Here is a 26,269-nt window from a genome sequence, read left to right as displayed (position 1 = left end):
TTAGAGAGAAGAGGAGAAGAGCGGGAAGAGAGAAGGATGAGAAGAGAGAAATGAAAAAAATGACGAAGTTATATTAAATGGTAAGGATATTCTGGACTTTTCACACATTTTTTTTTCGTGTGACGATTCTCCCTTCACGTTACGTGACGCAAGTAATTTCGTCAAAAAAAAATTAAATGGTCTTCAACGCAATTTAATTTATCAGCACATCTTAAGGCCTTCTTATTTTTAAGGATCATTTTGTCAAATTATTGAATAAAAGAGAAGTTTAGTAAAAGAAAGAATCAATAAATTTTATAAAGAATTATAATTATATTACATTTCTAATTAAATTCAAGTTTTAACAATTCCGTTCCAAATTAGCAGGCATTATTAAAGAAAAAACCCTAGTTAGTTATATAGAGAGATAATGGAGGAAGGCCAGAAATATTCAAGAAAGAGATGGCTACGTAGATTGTTGGCCCACATGCCCAACGACAAAAGTGCCCAGTGAGCGAGCAGTAACAGTCAGTACGTTCTCTCCTCCCCGTTCGTCTGTTCGTCCGTCCGGTCTCCGTGTATATATGTATATATAATCATCCTTTTCATATAGAAAACTCTTCGTCCAGTCGAAAAGCCAGCAAATTAATTAACTATGTCAATGTCACGACAAATTCTCCGGTGATTACTAAAGAGGATCGATGAGAATAGAGCGGAATTCGTCGACTAATCTGCGTAAGTAATCAGGTGTTCTGATATGGATTGCTGGTCCTCTCCTCCCATGTTTAATGATGAATTCGAGAAGCTTGTTCTTCGCGTTAATGCGCCGAGGTACAAATTCAATCCGAGTTTTTCTGGTTGTTTTTAATTTTGTTGAATTGCTGCGGGTCTGTCTGGTAATTGACGTTACCACTTTTCTGTTCTGTAGGGTTACTGTTGATAATGTCTCAGACAGCAAATCCACTTTAATTAAGGTAATCGATTTTATTTTTCTGTTGCTTTGAATTGATATGCATCAGCAGGATTTCTGTTGCATACTGTTCATTACTGGTCGATTCTTTGATTATGTAGGTTGATAGTGCAAATAAGAGAGGGAGTTTGCTAGATGTTGTTCAAGTTTTGACTGATTTAAACCTGTTGATTAGAAGAGCATACATATCTTCAGATGGGGGGTGGTTTATGGATGGTTAGTTTTTGTTTCTTTTTGTTCATGGGTTCAATTATCTTGCTTATAATCTGTGTCTTTTCGGTTGATTTTACGAAAATTGATGCATTCATTATCCCGAATGACAGTTTTTCATGTTACTGATCAACATGGAAACAAGCTCCCTGAAGATGGTATGGCTGAACGAATTCAGCAGGTAAGATCTTTATTTTTGCCTAAAGAGATCATTTCCATGATAATTGCTTTAATCCTTTTGGTTGATGAACTGCATATACTTGTGCTTTTACTTACTTTATTAGAAAAACTTTGTCATGTTTACAATATCTTCCCAATATCCCAGCCAAACTTGTCTTGGAATCTCTGTGGCTGATTGAGATACACTAGAAATTACATCACTTTCAAACACGAATCGCCAATTGTACAATTACCATGAAATTAGATCTCTTTAGGAAGAACTTTTATCAAAAGAGCAGTTTTATCTTTGGCACCCTTTTTAGTTGTATAGCTTTATTCCATCGGTATCCACACCCAAATAATCTATCAACGGTTTCAAATCATCAACAAAATATCAAAATAATCTCTTTTTTTTTAAGATTATATATTCATACCTTACCAGGCCTTGTTTGATGAAATTCTGTTGAAATAGTGTTTCTAAGTGTAGTAAATGTTTCCCAACACTGAGGACACCCATTCGCAATATATGATCCTTGATTTTATTTCTAACCAATTCATTTTCTTTACAACTGAATATATGAATCAATAGTCTCTAGGACCAAGGGGAAGGAGCTGCAGATCGATGAAAAGGTCTGTCGGTGTCCAATCTTCCATGGACCACACGACGATTGAATTAACAGGCAAAGACCGTCCAGGATTGCTATCAGATATCTTCGCTGTTCTTACAGACCACAAGTGCAATGTGGTAGCAGCCGAAGTCTGGACCCACAATTCAAGGATGGCATCAGTTGTTTACATAGCCGACGAATCAAATGGATTGCCTATCGACGATCATGATCGAGTCACCAACATAAGGCAGCTTCTCCTTTCGGTCCTGAAAGGCGATAGAGATATAAGAGGAGGTGCAAACACATCTGTTGTCTCTATGGGATCAACTCACACGGGAAGAAGGCTGCACCAAATGATGTATGCTGATCGTGATTACCACACCGATGATATGGGAATTAACAACAGCTCCATCGGCAGTGATCAAAGGAAACCTGTTATAACTGTAGAGAATTGTTTGGAAAAGGATTATACGGTTGTGAATTTGAGATGTGGGGATCGGCCTAAGCTACTTTTTGACACTGTCTGCACATTGACTGATATGCAATATGTGGTGTTTCATGGCATGGTGATTACTGAAGGGGCGGAAGCTTATCAGGTTTTAATATAACTATTTAATGTACCAAAAACGACAGCTTATTTTGAAGGAATCTAATACTTTTTTTCTTTTGTCGATTGAATAGGAATACTATATCAGGCACATTGATGGGTACCCAATTCGATCGGAAGCAGAAAGGCAACGGGTCATGGACTGTTTGGAGGCAGCTATAAAGAGACGAACATCCGAGGTACAAATACAATAACTTGTTCTTGTTGGTTTTATTCTTTAAATGGTTGTCGAATAAAACTGAAATAAGTTCTGATAAACATATGCATACATCACATATTTATATTTTTTATATAATTACATACTTTTAACAAGCTAGTTATAGTTATGAAGATACATGTTCAAGATTTATGTTTATAGTGAGGCCTTGTTTGATCTAAGGGTATTTGAATAATCAAGGTTATTTTCAAATAATCTTGTTTAATGTGGGTATTTAAAATTAGGTTATGATAATTTGATTAAAAAATGATATTTGATAGAAAAAATAATCCACATCTTATAAAATCCCTTACTTATTTATATCTAGTTAATTATTCTAGCAATTAATTTATTTATAAAATATTGAATGTAAAAGTGGTTTATTCTGCCTAACTGATAAAAGAGTATTTTAGTTTAGTTATTTAATTATGGTAACGTTTACTCAATAAGTTTTGTTATACAGGGAATTAGACTAGAATTATGCAGTGAAGACCGAGTGGGGCTTCTAACAGATGTAACACGAATATTCAGGGAGAACGGGCTCTCAGTCATTAGGGCTGAGGTCACAACCCGAAGCTCTCAAGCAGTGAACGTTTTCTACGTGACTGATGCGTCGGGGCGTCCGGTTAAGAGTGAAACTGTAGAGACAGTTCGAAAGGCGATCGGGCTTACTGTTCTAAAGGTGAAGAATGATGAGGTATTTGTAGAACAACAATTGCCACCAAAGGAAAGTGCCAAATTCTCACTTGGGTCTCTTTTTAGATCAAGATCAGAGAAATTTCTTTACAATCTTGGGTTCATAAAGTCTTATTCATAAGATCAAAGTAACACCTTTGATTGAAAAGGATAAAGTAAAAAAATTATAGCAGTTTGGTTTTGAAAAGGATAAGGTTCTATAGACTAATTAATAATAGTAATAATATAGAATGTGGTTTAAGTGAATACCTAAGTGTTCATCTTGGCTGTATTCTTCCATTTCTTTCAAATGCAACTTTGTAAATATTTTACTTCTATCTCATTCTATTATTTTTTATTACTTGGATATGAGTCTGTGTAGTTTAGTTTTTAAGAGATAATTAAGAGTTTTTGTTATGTTGTTTAATTTTAAATTAGTAACCAAAATTATGGGTTCAAATTGAATTTTAATTTATAAAATTGATAATTTATTTAAAATTTAATTTAAAAGAATATTAATTATATATATATAATTAATTTATAATTACAAAATTAATTAATAAGTTTATTTGTTTGAATAAATAATTTTTATTTTTATTTAAAAATATAAATTTACTTTATTTATAATAAAAATATAAACAAAATAAATTTAATAAAAAACAATATGTATTTAATGTTTAAAATTTTAATCTCATTTCACAATTTATTAATTTCGGTAAAACAACTCATCTTTTCACATATTTTTTTCTCAATAAATCTCTTATCTCGTGACTTTACACTTTTATTTTGGTCAAATAAAAAATCTCAAACATTACTGATCTCTTTTTTACTCTCATTTTAGCCCAACAATGTTCAATCGATCTTTCATCTTGTGACCTTAAAACACTTAGAATGACCAATCATCTCATTCCACATTTATCTACCAATTCAAATCGAACTTCTCATCTCGTGATATTAACTTTCACTTCGGTCAAACAACTAATTGTCTCGCATATTTTAACCACCAATATCAATTTCTTTCGCAATCGACCTCTATATATTTACCTTACTTTCACTTTGACTAATCAAAAAGTATTTCATTCCATATTTATCCACCAATCACAAACGACCTCTATTCTCTCGAAAACCTTAATTTCACTTCATCAAACAACTCGACATTCTTATCCTCACTTCGGGTAACCATACATCTCATTCAACATTTATCCACCCCAATTGACCTCTTATCTTGCTACCTTACTTTCACTTTGACTAATTAACCATTTCATTCCACATTTATCCATTAATTCACAATGAACCTCTCATCTCGAGACCTTATTTTCACTTCGTCAAATAATTCATCTCTTAACATATTTTACATATACAACCTGACCTTCTTTATCCTCAATTCGGCTAACCATCCATCTCATTCCACATTTATCCACCCCAATAATCGACCTCTCATATCTGACCTTACACTTTCACTTCGGTCAAATAAACCATCTCCAACATCACCAATCTCTTTTACTCTTCGCTTTGGTCATCAATCCCCAACTAACCTCTTATCTCGTGACTCATCTCCTCACATATTTTACAATATAAAACCTAATTTTTTATCCTCACTTTGGATAAATAACCATCTCATTCCATATTTATCCACACTCTAATCAACCTCTCATATTGTGGGACTTTACACAATTTTATTTCGATCAAATCAACCATATCCAACGTTACAAATCTCGTTTACCCTCACTTTGACCCATCAATTTCCCAATTGACCTCTCATAGTGTGACATTACATACAACGATTAACCAAAATCATTCCAAATTTGTATCCCACAAATGTCAATCGACCTCTCATCTCGAAACTCTACTTTCATTTTGGTCAAACAATCCATCTCCTCGCATATTTTACAATAAACAACTCTACTTATTTATCCTCACTTCAATTGACCAACCCATCTCATTTAACATTTATTCACCCTAATTGGACATCTCATAGCGTGACCTTATTTATACATCGATTAATCGAAACCATCTCATTCCACATTTTTATCTCACTAATCTCAATCGACCTCTTATCTCGAGACTTTACTTTTATTTCGGTCAAACAATCAATCTCCTCATATATATAATTTTTTTTTTTGGGGGGGGGGGAGAATGGTTAAAACCATTTCATAAAATCCCAAAAGTGGGAGGGTCAAGAATCAAAGCTAGACAAATTTTAGCTATGATTAAATGATGACAATCAAACGACCTTAAAAAATCTGATTAGTAGCAATCAAACATAAAAGAAACAGAGATTACAAACTATATCAAATCTTAATTATCCCAATAAGGATTTTTATTTTCATATCAACCTGATATTTCAACATATTGTCTTCCCCTTGTCCTTCCTCTTCCCTTTCCCCTTTCTTTTACAATGAAAGGGGATAAACTGAAGAGGTTGATGAATACTGCTTATTCTTATTTTGATTTCTTTCTTTATATGAACTCGTTCTGATTTGATAGAAATAATTATTATTCAGGATTTTCGGACTCTTTACCTTGTTGTTCTCAACTTGAATTTCGAGATCATTGTCTTTATTTCCTTCAATTTTAGCTTTGGAATTCTCATCAACTTTGGATTTCTATATATCAACCTTGGAATTCTCTTATTTCTCTTGATTAACCTGAGTATATTCCTCTCTATTTTCATCAGCAACCACTTTAACTTGATTTGATTGAGAATCCTCAACTATCTCTTCAACATTATTAGGTTGAGGTTTCACCTCCTTCTTCGTACTGCTTTCTTTTTGTACATAATTTTCTTTATCTTTTGTTTCTTGTTCTTTAACCACATTTTGCTATTTGAAAATAGGCACATCTGTTTCATTTTCCTGCATCTTTACTTTCTGGCCTTTATGAATTTTTTGATCTTCTTCCTTAGCCAAATCAAATTTTGGGCTTACATGTTGGAAGATATTGCAGAAAGAGCATTTGTTTGGCCTCCACTCATAAGTGATTTCCATGATAGTAGGTTTTTCTTTTGTCTACTACGGTCATACTTTTTAGCAGTGTGCTTCTAGGATGCACCTCAATGCTAATTTTAGCAAATGATAGGTGCTCTCCTCCTTCAGTAATTGGATCCATGTATAATGGTTTACCCAATAAACCTATAAAATGATTAAGTGTTTTAGAATTTTACATATGTACAAATATATTCCAGAGCTTGAACCGTATCTGTGCAGTTTCTTTTGGCTTACTCAATAAGTTCAAGTCTTAAGACCATTTTTTCAATTTCATACAGTTGGATCAAATATATGTATTCCCATTTTCTAGAATTCCCACAAGTAAATGTTATAAAATGTTTCTCTAAATTTTTGCATAAAATAAGTCCAGGAGTTATTATTCTCTGAATCAACAACGTCGAATGCAACAGGATATAGTTTCTCATTCGCATCCAATGCAACAACCACCAATAGTTGACCTCCCACCCTGTGCTTGAGAAAACTAGCATCAACGCACAATACGGGACGACAAAAGACTTTAAAACCCCTAATTGAGAGGCCTAGAGACATGAACATATACTTGAAGTGACCGAGCTCGTCTGTCTGAATATCTGTTATAGTACCCAGATTATTCTTCTCCAACATGTATAGGTATGAAGACAATTTTCCATTTGAATTCTCTACCGTTCCTCGCATCGCCATTAAAATCGTTTCTTTTGCCCTCCAAGCCTTATTATAAGTCAAAAATATCCCATAAGCTAACTGCATGTCTTCAATTATTTTCTTAGGCAAGTGGTTATGGTGATGGTCCATGTACTTACTCTTAATGCACTGCCCAATAACCCATGCCGATATTTGCATTTTTTTCTCCGGTCTCGAAAAAACTGATCATGAGTGTTGTTGATTGAATTTCTGAATCTCAAACATCTCAGAAAACTTATCTTTCACATCACGCAAGCTCCACTTGCATGTCTCATTCATATATTTCACATACCAAAGATGTTTTCGTGAATTCATCACTTTGAATTCAAAATGATAAGTCCTCGCATATTTATATAGCGTCAGTTAAAGTTCTTTTTTATTATCAAACAACACACCGACTTCCAATACGGTTTCACTAGTTAATGCCAATGCAAATGAAGGATCTGTCGGTGATAGGTCTGTCGGGTCTGTCGATGGTGTACTCATTGATGCTCTTGCACTAGATGGTGTACACATTGATGGTCTTGCACTAGATGGTGTACCCATTAACGCTCTTGCACTAGATGGTGTACTCATTAATGGTCTTGAACTAGATGGTGTACCCATTGACGCTCCTGCACTAAATGGTGTAGGTATTGATGATCGGTGCGGCGTGCGTGCAATTGCTAGTGCAGTACTAGTAGTAGCTTGGAAGTCACTAACCCGTTCATAATTAAAGTCACTAACCCGTTCATAATTAATTAGTTCATGATGAACCCGTTCATCTTCTTCTCCTCCTCCTTCATTTTCACTTTCAAATAAAATCTGTTGAGAAACAACTCGAGAAACAACTCCAGGTATAGTTTTTTTAGTAAGTAGTGGTAGTGCACTATCTTGACTTGGGTACTTCTCTACTAATGACACACAGTGGTGACGAAGGTGACGAACTGCGACCCAAAATCAACTGTGATAAATAGATGCCCACATCATTAACTCGCTCAATAACAACAAGGGGAAGTTTTGTAGAAGGATCATACATGACTTTAATCACTAAATCATATGTAGACTTTTGCATGTTAATCGCCTCATAGATGATATCAACTAATTCGGAAAATGTAGTACATTGGGGGTATATCCATAGTTTTGCATGATTTTGCACAGAAAGACCTAGTACCATCGACTGCAATTTTCCACTCTCCATTATACACAACAAATACGTCAGCTGCAATTGAAAAAATGATATTATCAATCGAGAGACACAACCATAACAATGAAATGCAAGTACTAACTATAAATGGTCTGGTCGCGTGACGCACCGCGTCACGCACCTGCGTGACGCACCCGGATTCTATCGCAACTGTGGCATTTACCTAATCAATCCATAATCCCTAAACCCTAACAAACAATGCGTTCAAAGAAAGAAATAAAAGAAGGAGGAAGCATACCAGTAGCAACAGACATCCTTCCTTCGTTGGGATTCCGACGTCTTCGTCGGGGGTCGTCGTCTTTTTAGAGAGAAAGAGGAGAATGATAGAAGGGGAAGTGAAGAGAGAGAACAATGAAGAATGAAATGAAAAGAAATGAGAAGAACTGGAAATTTTCTAATTATATAACAAGGGCATTGTGGACTTTTCACAATGCACTCGGGTGCGTCACACAACTAGATGATGCGTGACGCAATAGAGGCATTTTCGTTAGAAAAAAAGAGGGTCACCAACGCTATTTAATTTATGCGCTGGCACTTTCCCCATTTACGCCTATTATTGGAGTCATTTCGTCAAATTTCCCTTTCAGCTATTGAGAATTTCTTTTTATTTTTGCTTTTTTTTTGTTTCTAATTTTTCTATGAGAAATTAACAAAAGAAAAAAGAAAGAACAAAAAATTCTTGAATAAATTATAGTCAATTTTATTATAATATAAAAATATTAAATATGATAAATTTATTTTAAAAGGAACCATTTGGTTCAAATAAGATAATCATAATATTAATGAAATTGATAAATGTCTGGAATATGAATGTTTGATAAAAGTATACTTTTGGTTAAAAGTATTATTCAATCTCATTTTTATTTATGTTTGAATTTATAAAAGAGAAATTATTAATATTATTTTATAATTAAAACTAATATTAATATCTTAATTTTATTTAATTAAAAATATAAATTATTATTATATTTATATATAAAATATTTAAGTGTTTTATAATTTAATAAAATATAACATTTAATAAAATATAAGATTATTTTATAAGATTATTTTTTATAATATATAAAGTATAGTGAATAATTCAATTTTTTTTATTAATTACAACTCAAAATTATATATTATACGTCTAAGTCTTTAAAATATTATATATTAATAATAGATCAAACATCAAATTAAATATAACATTTACTTAATAATCTATATTATAATTAATAACTTATATTATAATGTGATATACTTATATTACTTAAGTATAGTATGAATGTCAAAGACTTGAATTCAGTAAGCAAGAAGATAGAACAGTTTCTCTCTGTAAAATTCGATTGCTTGTTCGTTGTGTAAGGCAAATTCGTAATGCGAATTGTCCGTTGTCCTTTAGATTTGTTAAATATTAAGCAGGAGTTAACGGTCGAATCTTCAAAAATGATACGTGGCACTCTTCCATTGGAAAGTCTCCATTGTACACAACAGGATCTGAGCACAAGGATCGTGGTCGTACATCACTGGTAGTGCGCCGAATATTCCATTAGGGATGTACCTGCAAAACAAGTAATGTGAAGAAAATTCTCTTACGTGGCATTCCTTGGTTGGTTGCATATAGTTGTTGTACTAATCTTCACTACAAAGTTGAGCAGGAGTAGGGTACAACTATAGCACGTGGGTAAGTGAAATGCTAGATTCAAGCATATTGCTTAAATTAAGCATTAGACGTATTTCAGTTAGACGAATTGTAAAATCAGTCTAATGAAATCACACATCTCCTTTAAATAAAAACGTCTATTAGACCGCCTGGTCTAATAGAATTAGACTTACGTCTAATTATTCAATAACCATTAGACGGTACGTCTAACTCCACTGAGTTAGACTACACGTCTAATTCCGGTTCTACCTCAGACTTGTCTGAAGGATTTAGACGCACGTCTAACTTTCACTAATTAGACCACACGTCTAATTATCCAATAACCATTAGACGGTACGTCTAACTCCACTGAGTTAGACTACACGTCTAATTCCGGTTCTACCTCAGACTTGTCTGAAGGAGTTAGACGCACGTCTAACTTTCACTAATTAGACCACACGTCTAATTATTCAATAACCATTAGACGGTACATCTAACTCCACTGAGTTAGACTAAACGTCTAATTCCGGTTCTACCTCAGACTTGTCTGAAGGAGTTAGACGCACGTCTAACTTTCACTAATTAGACTACACGTCTAATTATCCAATAACCATTAGACGGTACGTCTAACTCCACTGAGTTAGACTACACGTCTAATTCTGGTTCTACCTCAGACTTGTCTGAAGGAGTTAGACGCACGTCTAACTTTCACTAATTAGACCACACGTCTAATTTTCCAATAACCATTAGACGGTACGTCTAACTCCACTGAGTTAGACTACACGTCTAATTCCGGTTCTACCTTAGACTTGTCTAAAGGAGTTAGACGCACGTCTAACTTTCACTAATTAGACCAAACGTCTAATTATCCAATAACCATTAAACGGTACGTCTAACTCCATTGAGTTAGACTACACGTCTAATTCCGGTTCTACCTCAGACTTGTCTGAAGGAGTTAGACGAACGTCTAACTTTCACTAATTAGACTACACGTCTAATTATTAGTTTATTAGACTACACGTCTAACTTCGATGAGTTAGACTGTACGTCTAATTCTTTACATTCATTAGATTACACGTCTAATTCTTTACATTCATTAGACTACACGTCTAACTCCGGTGAGTTAGACTATACGTCTAATTCCAAACACATTAGACTCACGTCTAATTCTGTGTATCTATTAGGTCATCCGTCTAATTACACGTCTATTAGACTACACGTCTAACTCCAATGAGTTAGACTGTACGTCTAATTCTATGCATTCATTAGACCACACGTCTAACTCCGATGAGTTAGACTGTACGTCTAATTCTATGCATTGAATGCCAAAATCGGTTTAATGACCCTCATTAGAGCCAAGTCTTATAAAATATTGTTTCAATACACCTGCATCAAAACTCAAAAGTCATTTCATCATCAAAATCTCAGTGGTTAAATTATTTCAACACTTAGTCAAAATAATTTGACCCAACACTCACATATTTTACAATAAACGACCCGACTTACTTATCCTCACTTCGACTGATCAGCCATCTTATTTCATATTTATCCACCCTAATTGGACATCTCATACCGTGATCTTAAACTTTCACTTTGGTACATTACCAATCTCTTTTACCCTAACTTTGGTCCACTAATCCCCAATCGACCTCTCATTGTGTGTCATACTCATTTGGACTAACCAATCATATCATTCCATATTTTTATCCACCTCAATTGAACTCTAATCTTATTACCTTACACTTTCACTTTAATCAAATCAACAAACAATAAACCATATTCTTCCATATCGTGAATGTCATTTACACAACCACCAATTTCATGACATATTTTAATCATCCATCACAATAGACCTCTAATTTTGTAAATGTCATTACTCACCCACTAATTTTATCGCAAATTTTAACTAATATCATTCACATCCAACCATCTCCTTACTTCGATAAACCAACGTTTATATTTCAACTAACATTAACATTTCAACCACTAGAACACTTAAGATTGTTAATTTATATTTATAATTTTGTGTATGCATATATAATTTAATGATTAACAATTACAAAAATACTTATATATATATATATAATATTTGTATTTTTTAAATATTTAATAAATATTTATTATTTTAATATATTTAAAATAAATTTTTATTTTTAAAATTGATTAATTTTTTCATTATGATTTATTATTATATATATATATATATGAATGAATTATTATTATACTTTTAATATTGATTTTTTATCATTATTTTAAATAAATTTTGAATTATTAATTTTATTTATTTGAATTTATTATTAAAATAAAAAATAAATAAATAATTCAATTTCTTTCCTTATTAACTAAACTCACTTAATTTATTACATATATATATATTACATGAATGAATTATTATTATACTATTAATGTTGATTTTGTAATATTATTTTAAATAAAATTTGAATTTTATTTATTTAAATTTATTATTAAAATAAAAAATAAAGAAATATACTAATTTCTTTCCTAATTAACTAAATTTTCTTTTTCACTCATCCATATATATATATATATATATATATCGAAAACCAATCACCAATCTCAATTACAGTTTCACACATCTTGTATCCTTCAAAAAACCAACCACCAATCTTGATCGAACTCTAATTTCGTGATCACACGATCCTTTGTTACCGACTTTTTATTTCTCGACAAACCACATCTCAATCACACTTTAACACGTCTCTTATACCTAAGAAAATAAGTCATAATTCTCAATTGACATTTAACATCTTGACCTCACACTTTAGTCAATCAAATATTTGATTCATATTTTTAATCCACTTTGAATTGTTACTAGTCTATTATCCCTCGACAAACCGCATTCCAATCACACTTAGATTAGGGTTGTACTTGTTTGTTTGGTTGCAAGTTAAAACATACCTATAACATTTTTAATTTTATTTTTAACCGTTTTAAGTTTATGTGCGGGTCAACTCACAATTCGACCCAAATTCATTTACTCTCACATATATATTCAAATTAAGCACAACTCTCGACCCGACAATGTGGACATTTTGAAATTAAATATTATTATTATATATAAATTAGTTAGTTAAAAAGTTAAACTTATATTGTTAAAATTGTCCAACATTTATCAAATTTGGTGTTGAATTTAAAATATAAAATCTCATTAACCTAGTTATTTAAATGGTTATACTTATTTTTGTTAAATTAAAAGTTTGAAACATACATATAATATTTTTAATTTTATTTTTAACCGTTTTAAGTTTATGAACGGGTCAACCCACATTTCGACTCAAATATTTATTACTCTCACATATATATATTCAAATTAACCACAATTCTCAACTCAACAATCCAAATACTTTGAAATTAAACATAAATTACATAGAAATTATTAATTTTCTCTAATAGTATAATTTATTTTTTATAAATACCGATATGACTTAAAATTTTAAGTTTCATTTTTTAAATGGTGCAAATTTTAATATTCTATTATTTATAAATATTTTTAAGATAATAAAATTATCAAACAAAATTAAGTACAAAATAACAACATAACAATTTTTGAATTAAACTATCAGTAATAATTATTCACTATTATTTAAAACAAATATTTTAATTAAATAATTATAAAAATAATACTAAAAAAAATAAATAATTAAATTAAACAAAAACAATTAAATTATCTGATTAATATAACATTGAACAATAATTCAAAATTATAAAAAGTTATATTTTCTTTTATTCATATGCATAATTTTTTTATCATTTTTAAAATAAAAGAGAATAATAAAAATAAAAATAAATCAATATTCTAACAAGTTAAATATTATTTAACAACAAAAATTATGAACTTTAATATTTTCAAAGTTGTCATATCTAAAATAAAATTTCTCTATATATCCTAACATTAGTTAATATTTTGTGTGAAATCCGTCTGTTTTATTATTTGAATAATTATTACATGAAAATCATATATCCAATAAATAAAATATTTTTTTAATTCTTGGATTGGGTGAATATACTATTTGAAAATTGGTTATTGTTAATTTTATTAATTATTTTTTAAATAAAATAATTTTTATTAATTCGTATAAATTACATATATTACAAACAAAATTAAAAAAAAATCAATAAAATAAATATTTTTAATTAATAATTAAAATAATTATAATTTTCCTCTCAACTCTTATTTTATAATAAAACACACATATATATACCTTTTTTTTTTAAAAGACGGTTGATTATCATTATAATCATGTCTTATGGTCATAATTAAACTCTTTTTAAATTTTATATACTTCCCTTTCAACTATTGCGAATTTTTTATTTATTTTTTTTAGATTTTTTATGAGAAATTAACCCAATAAAAAAGAAAAAAAAAATCCTTGAATGAATTATCGCCAGTTTTATTATAATATAAAAATATTAAATATCATAAATTTATTTTAAGAGAAGCTCGATTTCGTTCAAATAAGAGAATAATAATATGAATTAGATTGATAAATGTGTGTTAGATAAAATTGGATCGGTTAATAGAACTTAACTAAAACAAACTTCCTATGCAGGAACGGTCAAGCAACGCAACCGGTCAAGCAACTCAACCGGCCAAGTCACTCAACCGGTCAAGTAATCAAACCGACCAAAAACCTGACCGAACAAGAAAGACGAGACAGTCGGTCAATCAGAAGCTATGGAAAAACCGAAAGTAATCTAGTTAACATAAACAACCGACCAGTATAAATAGATACTTCGGGTATCTGTTGAGAATGATACTGAAGGAACAGACTTAGCATTGCCATACTCATATAAGTCTGAGGACAGTCTGCAGACTGCAGAAGACCGTCCTACAAGATCTTTCTACTTCAGGATAAATCAGAAAGACAATCTTCCAAGTACAGACAACTGTCCAACCGACAGTTGCCATATTGAGTAAAAGACAAACCTAGCCGGTTTGACCTACACTAGAAGACTAGACCGCCAGGTCTAAAGACTAGACCGTCAGGTCTGAATCATTGAACCTCTGCTCAACCAATCAGATTCAAGGAAATGAAATGTGACCATTGACACATTTCACCTATAAAAGAAGAAGCTGAAGAGGAGTAAATGCGGAGTTACAAGTTCTGAATTTTCTACAGCCTAAGTGAAAAGATTGTGCTCTATCTCTAGAAAGCTTAAGTGCTTATTTGAAGTGTATTTACAATTACGGTTAAAATTGTACGAGTGTTATCGAGCAGGAAATAAGTCTCGATCGAATTGTGTTTGTATTCCTCAGTGAATATCCTTCTCGCGGTTTCGAGAGGAAGGGGTGACGTAGGAGCTTTATCTCCGAACATCCAAAAAAACTGCCTTGTTATTTACTTTCCGCCAGCTTTACTTTCTAACCGATCTGCACTAACCGACTAATACCGCTCCAACCAACTCAACATCATCTAAACCGAATTACTAAGCTCCAAAACCGACCCAGCAATTTCCAAACTTGTCTTATTAAAAACCGGTTCTGCATATCTCGTGTGTGTGCTGCTTCAACCTGAAACAAACCACTTCCGCGCTTGAACTCAGTTAAAGAGTTTGTGGCAGTTTGTGTAGTATTGAAACCCTAGTGTTAATATCTAACCGGATTAATTACCACCCTTTGAGTGAGACGCGCTAACCGGCCAGACCCCGGTCGGCCAGCGGCGACCTAGATCCTAACAATTGGTATCAGAGCAGTTAGTTTCAATACTCAAGCAATCATGTCGTTCGATAGGCCTCCAATGCTAAAAGGTGACGACTTTGCCAACTGGAAGGCACGTATGCACCTGCATTTAATCACCATGGATGACGAGATGCAGTTCATTATAGCTGAAGGACCGATAATCATTGATAAAGACAGAAAGGACTGGACAGCTGAAGATAGGAGAAGAAACAATCTGGACAATCATGCCAGGAACCGCATCTCCAACGGTTTGGACAGAAATACGTATCGCAAGGTCAGAGATTACAAAACAGCAAAGCAAACATGGGAAGCGGTGATTCAGATTCATGAGGGAAATGAAAGAACCAATGAAAATAAGATAATGGTGGCTACTCAGAAGTTTGAAAACATCAAGATGAAACTGGGAGAAACAATGAGAGAATACAGTGACCGATTCACAGGTGTAATAGACGAGCTAGCAACTCTTGGCAAGAGGTATGCCAACAAGGAAGTTATCATGAAAGCTTTAAGATCTCTTCCAAGTACATGGGACATAAAGATAATGGTGACGAGGGAATCAAACTGCATAAGCAAGATGAAGCTACACGATGTATTCGAAGATCTTAAGGTATATGAGTTTGAAATGAGATCTAGGACTGAAGAAGAAGTCTCAGCCTCAACCTCAACCAGAGCATTGATCACATCCATAGAACCGGTTGCTCCCGCACCAATCAGAACCGCTAAACAGTTCACCGAGGATGCCATGGCAATGCTTGCACAGAAATTCGGCAGATTCATGAAGAGAAGCCAACCGACAAACAACTATAACTACGGTGATAAATCTAATGTTATATGTTATAACTGCAATTGTTTGGGACATTTTAAGTGGGAATGTAGAAAACCGAGGAGAGATGACCGGAAACCGGACAATCAGAATAACCGAAATAACTATCAACAGACCGGTGAAGGAAGTGAGGTTCAGAAAGCACTGATAGCCGATGATGGAGGAAGCTTATGGGCTCACAGTGACAGTGATGATGAACTCACATGCCTCATGGCAAATAAGGAACAGATATTTGACTCTCCTTGTGAAGAATTTACTAAAGATGAGTTATATAATGCATTGAATGATATGGTAGCAGAGTATAAGAACCGATTAACCTTATTACCTCATCATCCCAACTTTAGAGCCGACCCCATAGTGCCCACTTTGACCGAACCAAAGACTATAGAACCTGATGAAATCCTAGAAACCGAGGCAACACCTGAACTATCCTCTGAGACCGAACAATCCAATGAGCCATTTCAAGAGTTGACCGAGGAGGAAAATGCCAGACTCCAATATAGAATGGCCGCATGGAAAAGATCAAGTGAAATGGTAAGCAAAATGTGTAGTTATAAAAGACACCCTACTTGCATGTTTGGTCTAGGATACAAAAACAATAGATCCAAAAACCGAAAACACTTCGACAAAATGAGACTCACAAAGGATAATCTTCCCTTTGTAAGTTTTGTCAGAAGTTCTTTAACCGCTGAAGAAGAATTAAGTGCCTACTATACAAAAGACAAACTAACCTATGTAGGTCCAACTGATTCTAAGAAATGGCTTCACCTGAGAAAAGAAAAACCAACCAGTCCAAGAATAGGCAAGCCAACCCACAACCACATAGGACAAACCAAATATCATCACCACATAAGGCCCTCTTAGGAAATCAGAAAGACCCCAAACCGAGTGCAAGAAAGTTAGTTAAAACCTTAACCGGGAAAGTTGTCCGACTTGTCAAAGTCTGGATACCTAAGGGACTAATCGCCTATGGACCCAAGTAAACGTGGGTACCAAATAGTTGTAAATATGTACATTTTACAGGAAATGAAGAAACGGCTAGGAAACTCTGAATGGTACTTGGATAGCGGTTGCTCCAGACACATGACCGGAAACAATAACCTTCTAACCGACATCAGAATAGAAACCGGTGCACTAATCACTTTCGGTGACAACTCAAAAGGTAGAACTGTGGGCAAGGGTAAGATTGTCCATGGTAACTTAACAATTGATAATGTACTCTTAGTCGAAAACCTACGTTTTAACCTGCTAAGTATTAGTCAAATGTGTGATGCTGGATACACTGTAGAATTTCTTAAACATGCATGCTTAGTTAAGAACTCTCAAGGCACCATACTACTAACCGGAAATAGGCTAGGAAATATTTACAAGGTAGACTGGAAAACTAAAGTAGAATATCCTGTCTGCATGATAGCTAAAACCGATCAAACCTGGCTGTGGCATAAAAGACTAAACCACTTAAACATGAAAACTTTAAACTATATCCGCGGTAAAAAGTTAGTCGAAGGAGTTCCTGACATAGTATTTAATAAGGATAAGGTCTGTTCAGCATGTCAAATGGGTAAACAAACTAAGTCAACCTTTAAGAGTAAAGGAAACATTCAATCTAACCGATGCCTAGAGCTTCTTCACATGGATTTATTTGGACCGATTAAGGTCGTCAGCCTAGGAGGTATGCTTTACACTATGGTAGTTGTTGATGATTATTCTAGGTATACATGGGTAATATTCTTACCATCCAAACGTGAAACCGCATCAAATTTGATCACACTGCTTAAACGTTTGCAAAATGAAAAATCAACACGCATTAATAGTATTAGAAGTGATAGAGGAACTGAATTTACAAATAGTACTCTAAATGCATTTCTTGATGAATCCGGTATTAGACATGAGTTGTCTAGTGCTAGGACTCCTCAACAGAACGGCCTGGCCGAGAGAAGAAACCGAACTCTCAAGGAAGCCGCACGGTCAATGATAGCCGATTCGGGCATTGCTCAGAAATTCTGGGCTGAGGCTATCAATATTGCATGTCACACACAAAACCGGTCTTTGATCAACAAGTTTCACAACAAAACACCTTATGAGGTATACTTTAATAGGGTTCCTAACCTTAAGTATCTTAAGATTTTCGGTTGTAAATGCTACATTCACATAAATGGCAAAACCTATTTATCTGCTTTTGACGCAAAATCCAATGTTGGGATCATGTTAGGTTACTCAGCAGTAAGTAAAGCATATAGAGTGTATAACAATAGAACATTAACTGTGGAGGAATCACTTCATGTTGTTTTCGATGAATCGGTTGAAAGTAACACTGCATCATGCTTTGATCTACACAACAGATTGGAAAATAACAACATCCATTCTGATAGTGAAGATGAGATTCCGGTTTTTAGACGGATTGTCCATGACCAAATGGGTGATGATGAAACCCAGCCGGATCAAGATGTCATACGACAGGAAGCTGACACTTCGGTTCAAACCGAGGAAATCGGTCGGTCTGACACTCCTGTTCAGCCTACCGATATGTCTAACCTTGATCAAGTAAACGGTAACTTGGTAGACATCCCTGAACCGAACCTCAAAAGGAACACAAATCATCCTCCTGAGCTAATTATAGGTGACCCTTCAGAACCCGTTCGAACTAGGCGACAAATCTTGGAGGAATACTTCAATTCCGCTTTCATATCCCAGATTGAGCCGAAAAGAGTGGATGAAGCATTGTCAGATCTGGATTGGATCTTGGGAATGCAAGAAGAGTTAAACCAGTTTGAGAGTAATAAAGTCTGGTACCTAGTCCCTAGACCAAAAGATCAACCGGTCATAGGAACAAGATGGGTATTTAGAAATAAACTCAATGAAGACGGTTTAGTCACGAGGAACAAAGCCAGATTAGTGGCACAAGGATACAAACAGGAAGAAAGCATTGATTTTGAAGAATCATTTGCCCATGCAGCTAGGATTGAAGCTATTAGGATTTTTCTAGCTTTTGATGCATTCAAAAATTTTAAAGTCTTTCAAATGGATGTTAAAAGTGCATTTTTGAATGGTGACATACGTGAAGAAGTATATGTTGAACAACCACCCGGTTTCAAAAATGCTGAACTACCCAACCATGTATATCGGTTAAACAAAGCACTATACGGTCTAAAGAAAGCTCCTAGAGCCTGGTATGACACACTAACTGCATTCTTGCTAAAACATGATTTCACCATCGGTTCGGTGGACAAAACACTATTTAAATTTGAAAAAAAGGAACACATCCTACTTGTTCAGATATATGTAGATGATATTATTTTCGGTTCAACCGATCCTAAGTTATGTGATAAATTCTCAACCCTGATAACTAACAAATTTGAAATGAGTATGATGGGAGAATTGAGCTTCTTCCTAGGCCTTCAGGTTAAGCAACTCGAAGAATGAACTTTCATAAGCCAACCCAAGTATACAAAGGAACTACTAAAGAAATTTGGGATGGATACGTGCTCATCAGCCGCCACTCCAATGAGCTCATCGGTCAAATTGGATAAGGATGATGAGGGTCAGGTAGTGGACCTGACTGCTTACCGATGAATCATCGGTTCTCTCCTATACTTGACAGCAAGTAGACCGGATATTCTATTTGTGGTCGGCGTGTGTGGAAGTTTCCAAACTAATCCAAAACAATCTCACTACACAGCCGCAAAGAGAATCCTGAAATACCTAAAGGGAACTCCTGACGTCGGTTTGTGGTATCTAAAGGACTTATCGTTTAACCTCACAAGTTACTCAGATGCAGATTATGCAGGTTGCAAGGTTGATAGAAAAAACACCAGCGGAACATGTCAATTCCTAGGTGATCGGCTTGTTTCATGGCACAGCAAAAAACAAACATCTGTAGCCACTTCAACCGCAGAAGCTGAATACCTGGCAGCCGGAAGCTTCTGTTCACAACTTCTATGGATCCAACAACAATTGAAGGATTTCGGTATCACAGCCGAAGAGTCTCCAATTTTCTATGATAACACAAGTGCCATAGCTATCACCTACAATCCGGTTCTACACTCTAAAACCAAGCACATTGACATAAGGCACCACTTTATTCGGGAACATGTCATGATGAAGCATATCCGGCCGGAATACGTATCGACAGATCAACAAGTAGCTGATATCTTCACAAAGCCTCTATAGGAAGCTAAGTTTTCTCAATTCAGACTTACACTTAGTTTAACCGATATAAATCAGCTTATCCCTAAAAATGCTTAAAAAGGGAAATCGGTTCGGACAGACAAAACCGGTAGTTCCTCCTAAATTGTCGGATTCCAAATTCACCAAGGTATCTATGGAAGAACCGCCTGGTCTATCAGTTAGAGTAAACCGACCGGTTACTTAGTGCATGCACCAATTAACCGCATCGGAATGAATAATTGAAAACCAACCGGCTTGGAAGTAGTTTACTTCAGATTATTTGGCCTCCAAACAAAAGTGGAATAATTATCTGTGTTTAAACTTATCTGTTCTGAAAAATTGCCTTTTCAAAGTAAAATCGGTCATACCTCAAAAGACGTGAAGATATGATATCTTTCATCGTCCAAGCCTATGACCAACATCCTAGGCTGTAGACATGCTTATTTTATGCAAAATACTTTATCCTATGGTTAATAGACATCATTACATGTGACACACTAGATAATAAGATCATCCCTCCACTAATATATAAGTTAGGCAAGCCTTAAACAAAACAATCACAAGATATAACTTATCCTCTCACTAAGACAAAATGTCTTAGTTTCCAAACATTCTTCAAGTGGATTTCAAATCTGCTCTGGGTATTGAACACTACGATGTCTTCAAGATGATTAAGTCACTTGAAGACACCGGTCTTCAGCACTTTCTAGATGACAAACATGTCATCTACCCTGAATCAGTCCTGGAATTTTTCTATAATGCTAGGATTTTCCGAGGAACCCCTCACTTCGACACTCACATTCAGTCCAAGGTGGGAGGGACTGTGTTCGACTTCACCGAAAGAGACTTTGCTAGATGCTTCGACCTACCGAAGCAAGGGCTAACCGACCTAAACGTTCCGGCTGAACTAAAGGCCGAAATCGCCTTAAGCTTTGCTCGGTCAAATCACCCGGTTAATGACCACAGTGCCAAATCATTGTTGAGAGATGAGTACCAGCTTCTCAACGATGTCATCGGTCGAGGCATCCTGGGAAGGGACGTAACCAACACTTACTGTACCGCAACTTTCAACATGATGACCGCCATAACCACGGGTACGCCAGTCAACTGGTCAAGAGTGTTGTTCGATGTCCTAATCTGGATGATCGGTACTCGGGCAATTGGTCTCGTTCCTCAAATAAGCTGTCTACTTCTAAAGCTTGGAGTTCCACTCTATCCGGGCGAAGGGTTGAGCCAGGCCTAGGTAATCACCAAAGAGGTCACCGACTCATTCTATGAGAGGTTTGAGAAAGCTTGGAAGAGGAAGAACCGCCACATTAATTCCAACGGTCACGCCAACTCCAACGGACATTAAGTCACTTCTTCTTACAACCGGTCATTTTGTTGTACGCACCGGTTGTATCTTTGTTAAACTCTATTATGATCATTTCGGCTTGGTTTATGTTATCTTCGGCTTCTAATCAGTTAATTTTCGATTTCTTGTACTATCCGTCATTAATGGAAAGTAACTTTCAACTTCCAACTACATGAGTAATCACTATCCAACTAACTTGGTTACTTTTGAACTAGATTCCTTACCTCGAGCTCCGCAACCGGTCAAAAGTAACCCCTTCCCAAGGAATTTTGGAAACATAAATATTCTCTTCATTATAAGACAAAACTGATCTTCAACATTAAATGCTGATATTTTCCCTCCAAATTTGGATCTATATAAGGAACCCCCCTTATCAACTTAACACATCTCAAAACAAAATTTCTTGAACTCTCTCTCTCTTGGCAAAGTTTGAATCATGCCGAGCCGAACTCTAAGAAACTTCTTGAGCATCGATTTCGATTCTTGTATGGAACATTGGGACCTGGAAACCAAGGAGTTCATGTTTGAGTCCCTCATCGACACCGGTCTTCGCACTTTTCTCGAAGAATCCGGACCCATACTCCTTCCAGACGTCATCAACTTCTTCAGAAATGCCTGTATAAGAGGAAATTTCATTGTTTCCACAGTGAGGGACCACACCTTCTGGCTGGATGAAAACGAATTTGCTCAAACGTTCAATTTGCCCACGGAAGGGTTTTCCGACTTCCCGACCCGGGTGGGAAGTGCAGCAACCGATTATTCAGAATTTTTCTCCGGTACCGAGGTACCTGTGGAGAACCACGGGCTGAAAACCCGCCTTGCCACCACATCCAACTCCTCCACGAGATTGTCAACTGAACCATCATTTGTCAATCTCCGAACCAACGCTACTCTAAGAGAATGTTTGACATGATGACCTACATTGTTAGCAATACGTCCATCAATTGGTCATCGGTCATTTTCCAAAATCTGAGGACTATGGTGGTGACCAAGAAAGGTCTCGGTTACGCTCCTCACCTAAGTCGGATCTTTCTTAAGTACCGTCCAGAATTTGGACCGGGTACAACCGGCATCCCATCGAATGTTCTTGATATGGATGGAGTGGAGGACAAGCTCTCTAGGATAGTCATTACATATGTTGTAATTTCATTTCCTATGTATTCTAAACCGATAAATGAATCGGCTTTTATCTTGTATCTTTCATTTCAATGAATATCTATTTCAGTTTGATAACCGGGTCAGTAATTGCAACATCAGAACATCCATCCATCCATCTAACTAACCGGTTCATATCAATAAACTACTTCGTTATAAAATCCGGTCAAAATCGAAGACCGCATAATCGTGGTTAATAAACCGCTTCTTTAACAAACGGTTAAAAAAGAAGAACAAATTAAACACCGGTTAGATAACCGCAAAACCGCTCAAAGTCTTCGGAGGGAAATTTCCCGCCAATAGATCCCCGCCTATGGCTTTCCCGCCTTTGGTTTCCCGTCTTCGGTTTGCCGCCCATGGCTTCCCGCCCAATGCGTTTGGAGGGAAAATTCTCGCCTAAAAGTGATGGGACGGTTCACGACGGTTGGAATTCCAAACCGCAACTATAAATAGGGTTCTTAGTTATTTTATTTCATTATCACGCGAATCGGCTTTCTCTCTCTAGCTTTCAGCTTTCTCAACTCTCTCAAATCCTTACTCTCCTGCCCTCTCGTTCGATCATGTAAAATGGGTCGCGACTCCGTGCTATTCAAACATATCATCCAAGTCGATTTTAAGGAAATTCGGACAAACGGTTCAGCTCCAGCAAAGTAGGTGTTATCCCGGATCTCCGAGTCCGGCCTTGAACATTTTCTGGGCGGTCCTTTCATACTATATCAAGATGCAGTTAACGAATTTTTCCGAACCGCATCCATCAACGGAGGATCAATAATTGCAAACATAGGCAGTCAGCAGCTCGAACTGACGGAAGAGTCGGTCGCTGAAATCCTACATCTGCCATCCGAAGGAAGCAACTTCTCGGCGGCTTTAGAAGAGGAGACTTTCGAAGCTGCTTGCCAAATCCTTTCGGAAACCGAGGACCCTATCGAGATCTCTGGAAAGAAATCATCCCTTCGACCGAAGTACCGACCATTGTGTGATATCTTCACAAAATCGGTCCAAGCAAGAGGGGGAAACTATGATAGTCTCATCCGGGCAAAGATTGAAATGCTTACCGGTTTAGTCAAGGGCATCAAAGTAAACTAGGCTAAGGTAATTTTCACTAACCTACGTGAAATGGTGGATCCGACATCCACTCGGTCATGGGGATACGCCATCCCACTTGGCAAAATCATGCTCCACTTCAACATCAACACCGGTCCTAGTGTTCTTCTCTCCTCAAGTAAAATCATAAGGTCCCATAAATTCAATGACATGAAAAGCAATAGGAAGGCCTCCGGTTCTATGGGTGGCCGAAAGAAGAAGGGAGTCTGTAAGAAAGCAGCTCCGGTAAAAGAAAAATCCGGGAGCAAGAAGGATAGACAACCAATCGGATCGGCTGATCCGCGGTCAGACACTCCAAATGATGAGGATTCGGCCTCCAGCTCTGACCGAACCACCTCGCAAAATACCGGAGGAGATCAGTCCGGTAAAGGGAAAGGACCGGTGGTCGAGAACCAATCGGTCAGTCATGATAATGCTGATACTGGTGTAGAAGACCTTGGGGAAGAAAATGTCCACGCTGACGATAACACCCAGGAGATGGCCGAGAATCTCGTGAGCAGAATCATGGACGAAATCCATCGGCAAGCTAACGCGGCATCCGAAGTGTTTTGTCAATGGATCCGGTATCGGCATCAGTTATTCTACAAACACATGTTACCGGATCTAACCGTTGACCAGAAATTCGAAAAGTTGATGGAGATAGAGGAGGAGGTCATAAACCTCACAAAGGCTCAAGATGTCACAACCGCCTTGGAACGATACACGATGGTCCAACTGCATGCTCGGTTACAACGGCTCACCGAGCACATTCAACGTCTCCAAGAAAAGTATAATTCGGGGACACCGAACGCTCAACTTCAACTATTGGTGATCGAACTGCTTACGCTCAAGGAAAGGGAAATGGCCAAGGAGGTGGCGCGGCTCGAAGCGGAGCCCGTTCGCAAAGAAACAACGAACTCATCGCCTCCTGCGGATGTTGGCAGTCAGAATCCGACCAATGAAGAGCCATCCTCTCCCCAACCGAATTAGACTATCAACATGACCGACGTCAGGACAGAGACACCTCTTACCGATCATCGAGCATCTGCTCAAACCGGGGATTCGAAACCGGCCATAACGGAAGAAAGGGTTAATCTCTCATTGAAGATTTTGTCAACGACGCGGTTCAGCCTTGGAAGAAGAAAATAAAAGAAACTGCGGCTAAAGCAGTCGAGATAGCCGAGACGACAAAGGATGATCTTGGCAAGGCGGTCGAGCGGATCGCGTCGGTTGAAACGAACTACGGTAATACGGATGAACTGTACGGCAGTCATCTTGAGCGAACCAAGGATTTGGAGGCTATAACTCCGAAGCTGGTGACCGACCTCGCTTCGGTCCATCAAAAGGTAGCCGAGATGGAACGGTCTCAAGAAACGACTAGTCAAAGATTGACAAAGGTCGAGGAGGACCTAGCGCAATCAGGTGCCCAGGCCGGCTCGACACTTGACAGGGTAATAATTCTTGAGGAAAAGAATACGACTCTTGAGGAAAGGAACGCCAAGCTTGAAGCCGATCTCAAGGCGGTCACCGAACAGGTGGCTGAATTAATAGCGGCTAAGCTGCTGCCGATAAGGCAACTGAGGAGGCGAATGCTCTCGCGGCTCAGAAACTCCAAGATGTGCTGGACAAGCAGACCCATACACAGAAGGAAGCGACATCGGCTAATGCGAACACAGCCGGCCACATGCAAAACCTAGCGGTCAATGCACCGGCCATCGCAAAGTCGATAGCGGCTCAACAAGCCGAAGATGCTAACCGGTTAAAGGCTCAACAAAAACGTACAACAACTTTGCCAAGGCTCACAAGAAGTCCCAGGCGTGTGCTTCCTCCTCTGTTCCGGTCACACGTAAAAGGGAAAGCTACTTTGAAGAAGGCACAAATCACCAGACTACTGGACAGAAGTCCTGAGACGATTATTGACCCTACCACCCAACCCGGTTTTACAACCGAGGATGATTTCGAGGAAGAGCTCGAGCCTCCACTCCGAAGACAGTGGTGCTTGAATATGGTTCCAATCAGATCAATCGGTCAACCGTTCTCTCCTTAAACCGGCACCTCAGGCGGTCAAGGTCCCTCTTCCAGGCCGGCTATGGGACAACCAACCGATGAA

At 36.5% G+C, this 26,269-nt stretch overlaps 1 protein-coding gene across 1 annotated transcript; it reads left to right on the top strand.

Annotated features, from left to right (window-relative positions):
* Positions 1 to 469: 469 nt before the first annotated feature.
* Positions 470 to 3,771, top strand: LOC124912197 (ACT domain-containing protein ACR4-like). The gene is made up of 7 exons (XM_047452762.1): positions 470 to 810; positions 908 to 953; positions 1,051 to 1,165; positions 1,273 to 1,340; positions 1,908 to 2,522; positions 2,608 to 2,712; positions 3,193 to 3,771. The coding sequence occupies exons 1-7, from the start codon at positions 737 to 739 to the stop codon at positions 3,544 to 3,546; spliced, it is 1,377 nt and encodes a 458-aa protein (XP_047308718.1). The 5' UTR covers positions 470 to 736; the 3' UTR covers positions 3,547 to 3,771.
* Positions 3,772 to 26,269: the final 22,498 nt, after the last annotated feature.

The sequence above is a fragment of the Impatiens glandulifera genome, chromosome 8 (assembly GCF_907164915.1).
Source record: "Impatiens glandulifera chromosome 8, dImpGla2.1, whole genome shotgun sequence".
In the NCBI taxonomy this organism is placed as follows: domain Eukaryota; kingdom Viridiplantae; phylum Streptophyta; class Magnoliopsida; order Ericales; family Balsaminaceae; genus Impatiens; species Impatiens glandulifera.
The sequence above is the reverse complement of the archived record's forward strand: the minus strand, read 5'-3'. Positions and strand labels throughout refer to the sequence as shown.

Coding starts and splice junctions, on each gene's coding strand:
- LOC124912197 (XM_047452762.1), top strand. CDS start 737: ATGGATTGCTGGTCCTCTCCTCCCATGTTTAATGATGAATTCGAGAAG. Junction 811..907: donor CTTCGCGTTAATGCGCCGAG/GTACAAATTCAA, acceptor TCTGTTCTGTAG/GGTTACTGTTGATAATGTCT. Junction 1,166..1,272: donor TGGGGGGTGGTTTATGGATG/GTTAGTTTTTGT, acceptor CCCGAATGACAG/TTTTTCATGTTACTGATCAA.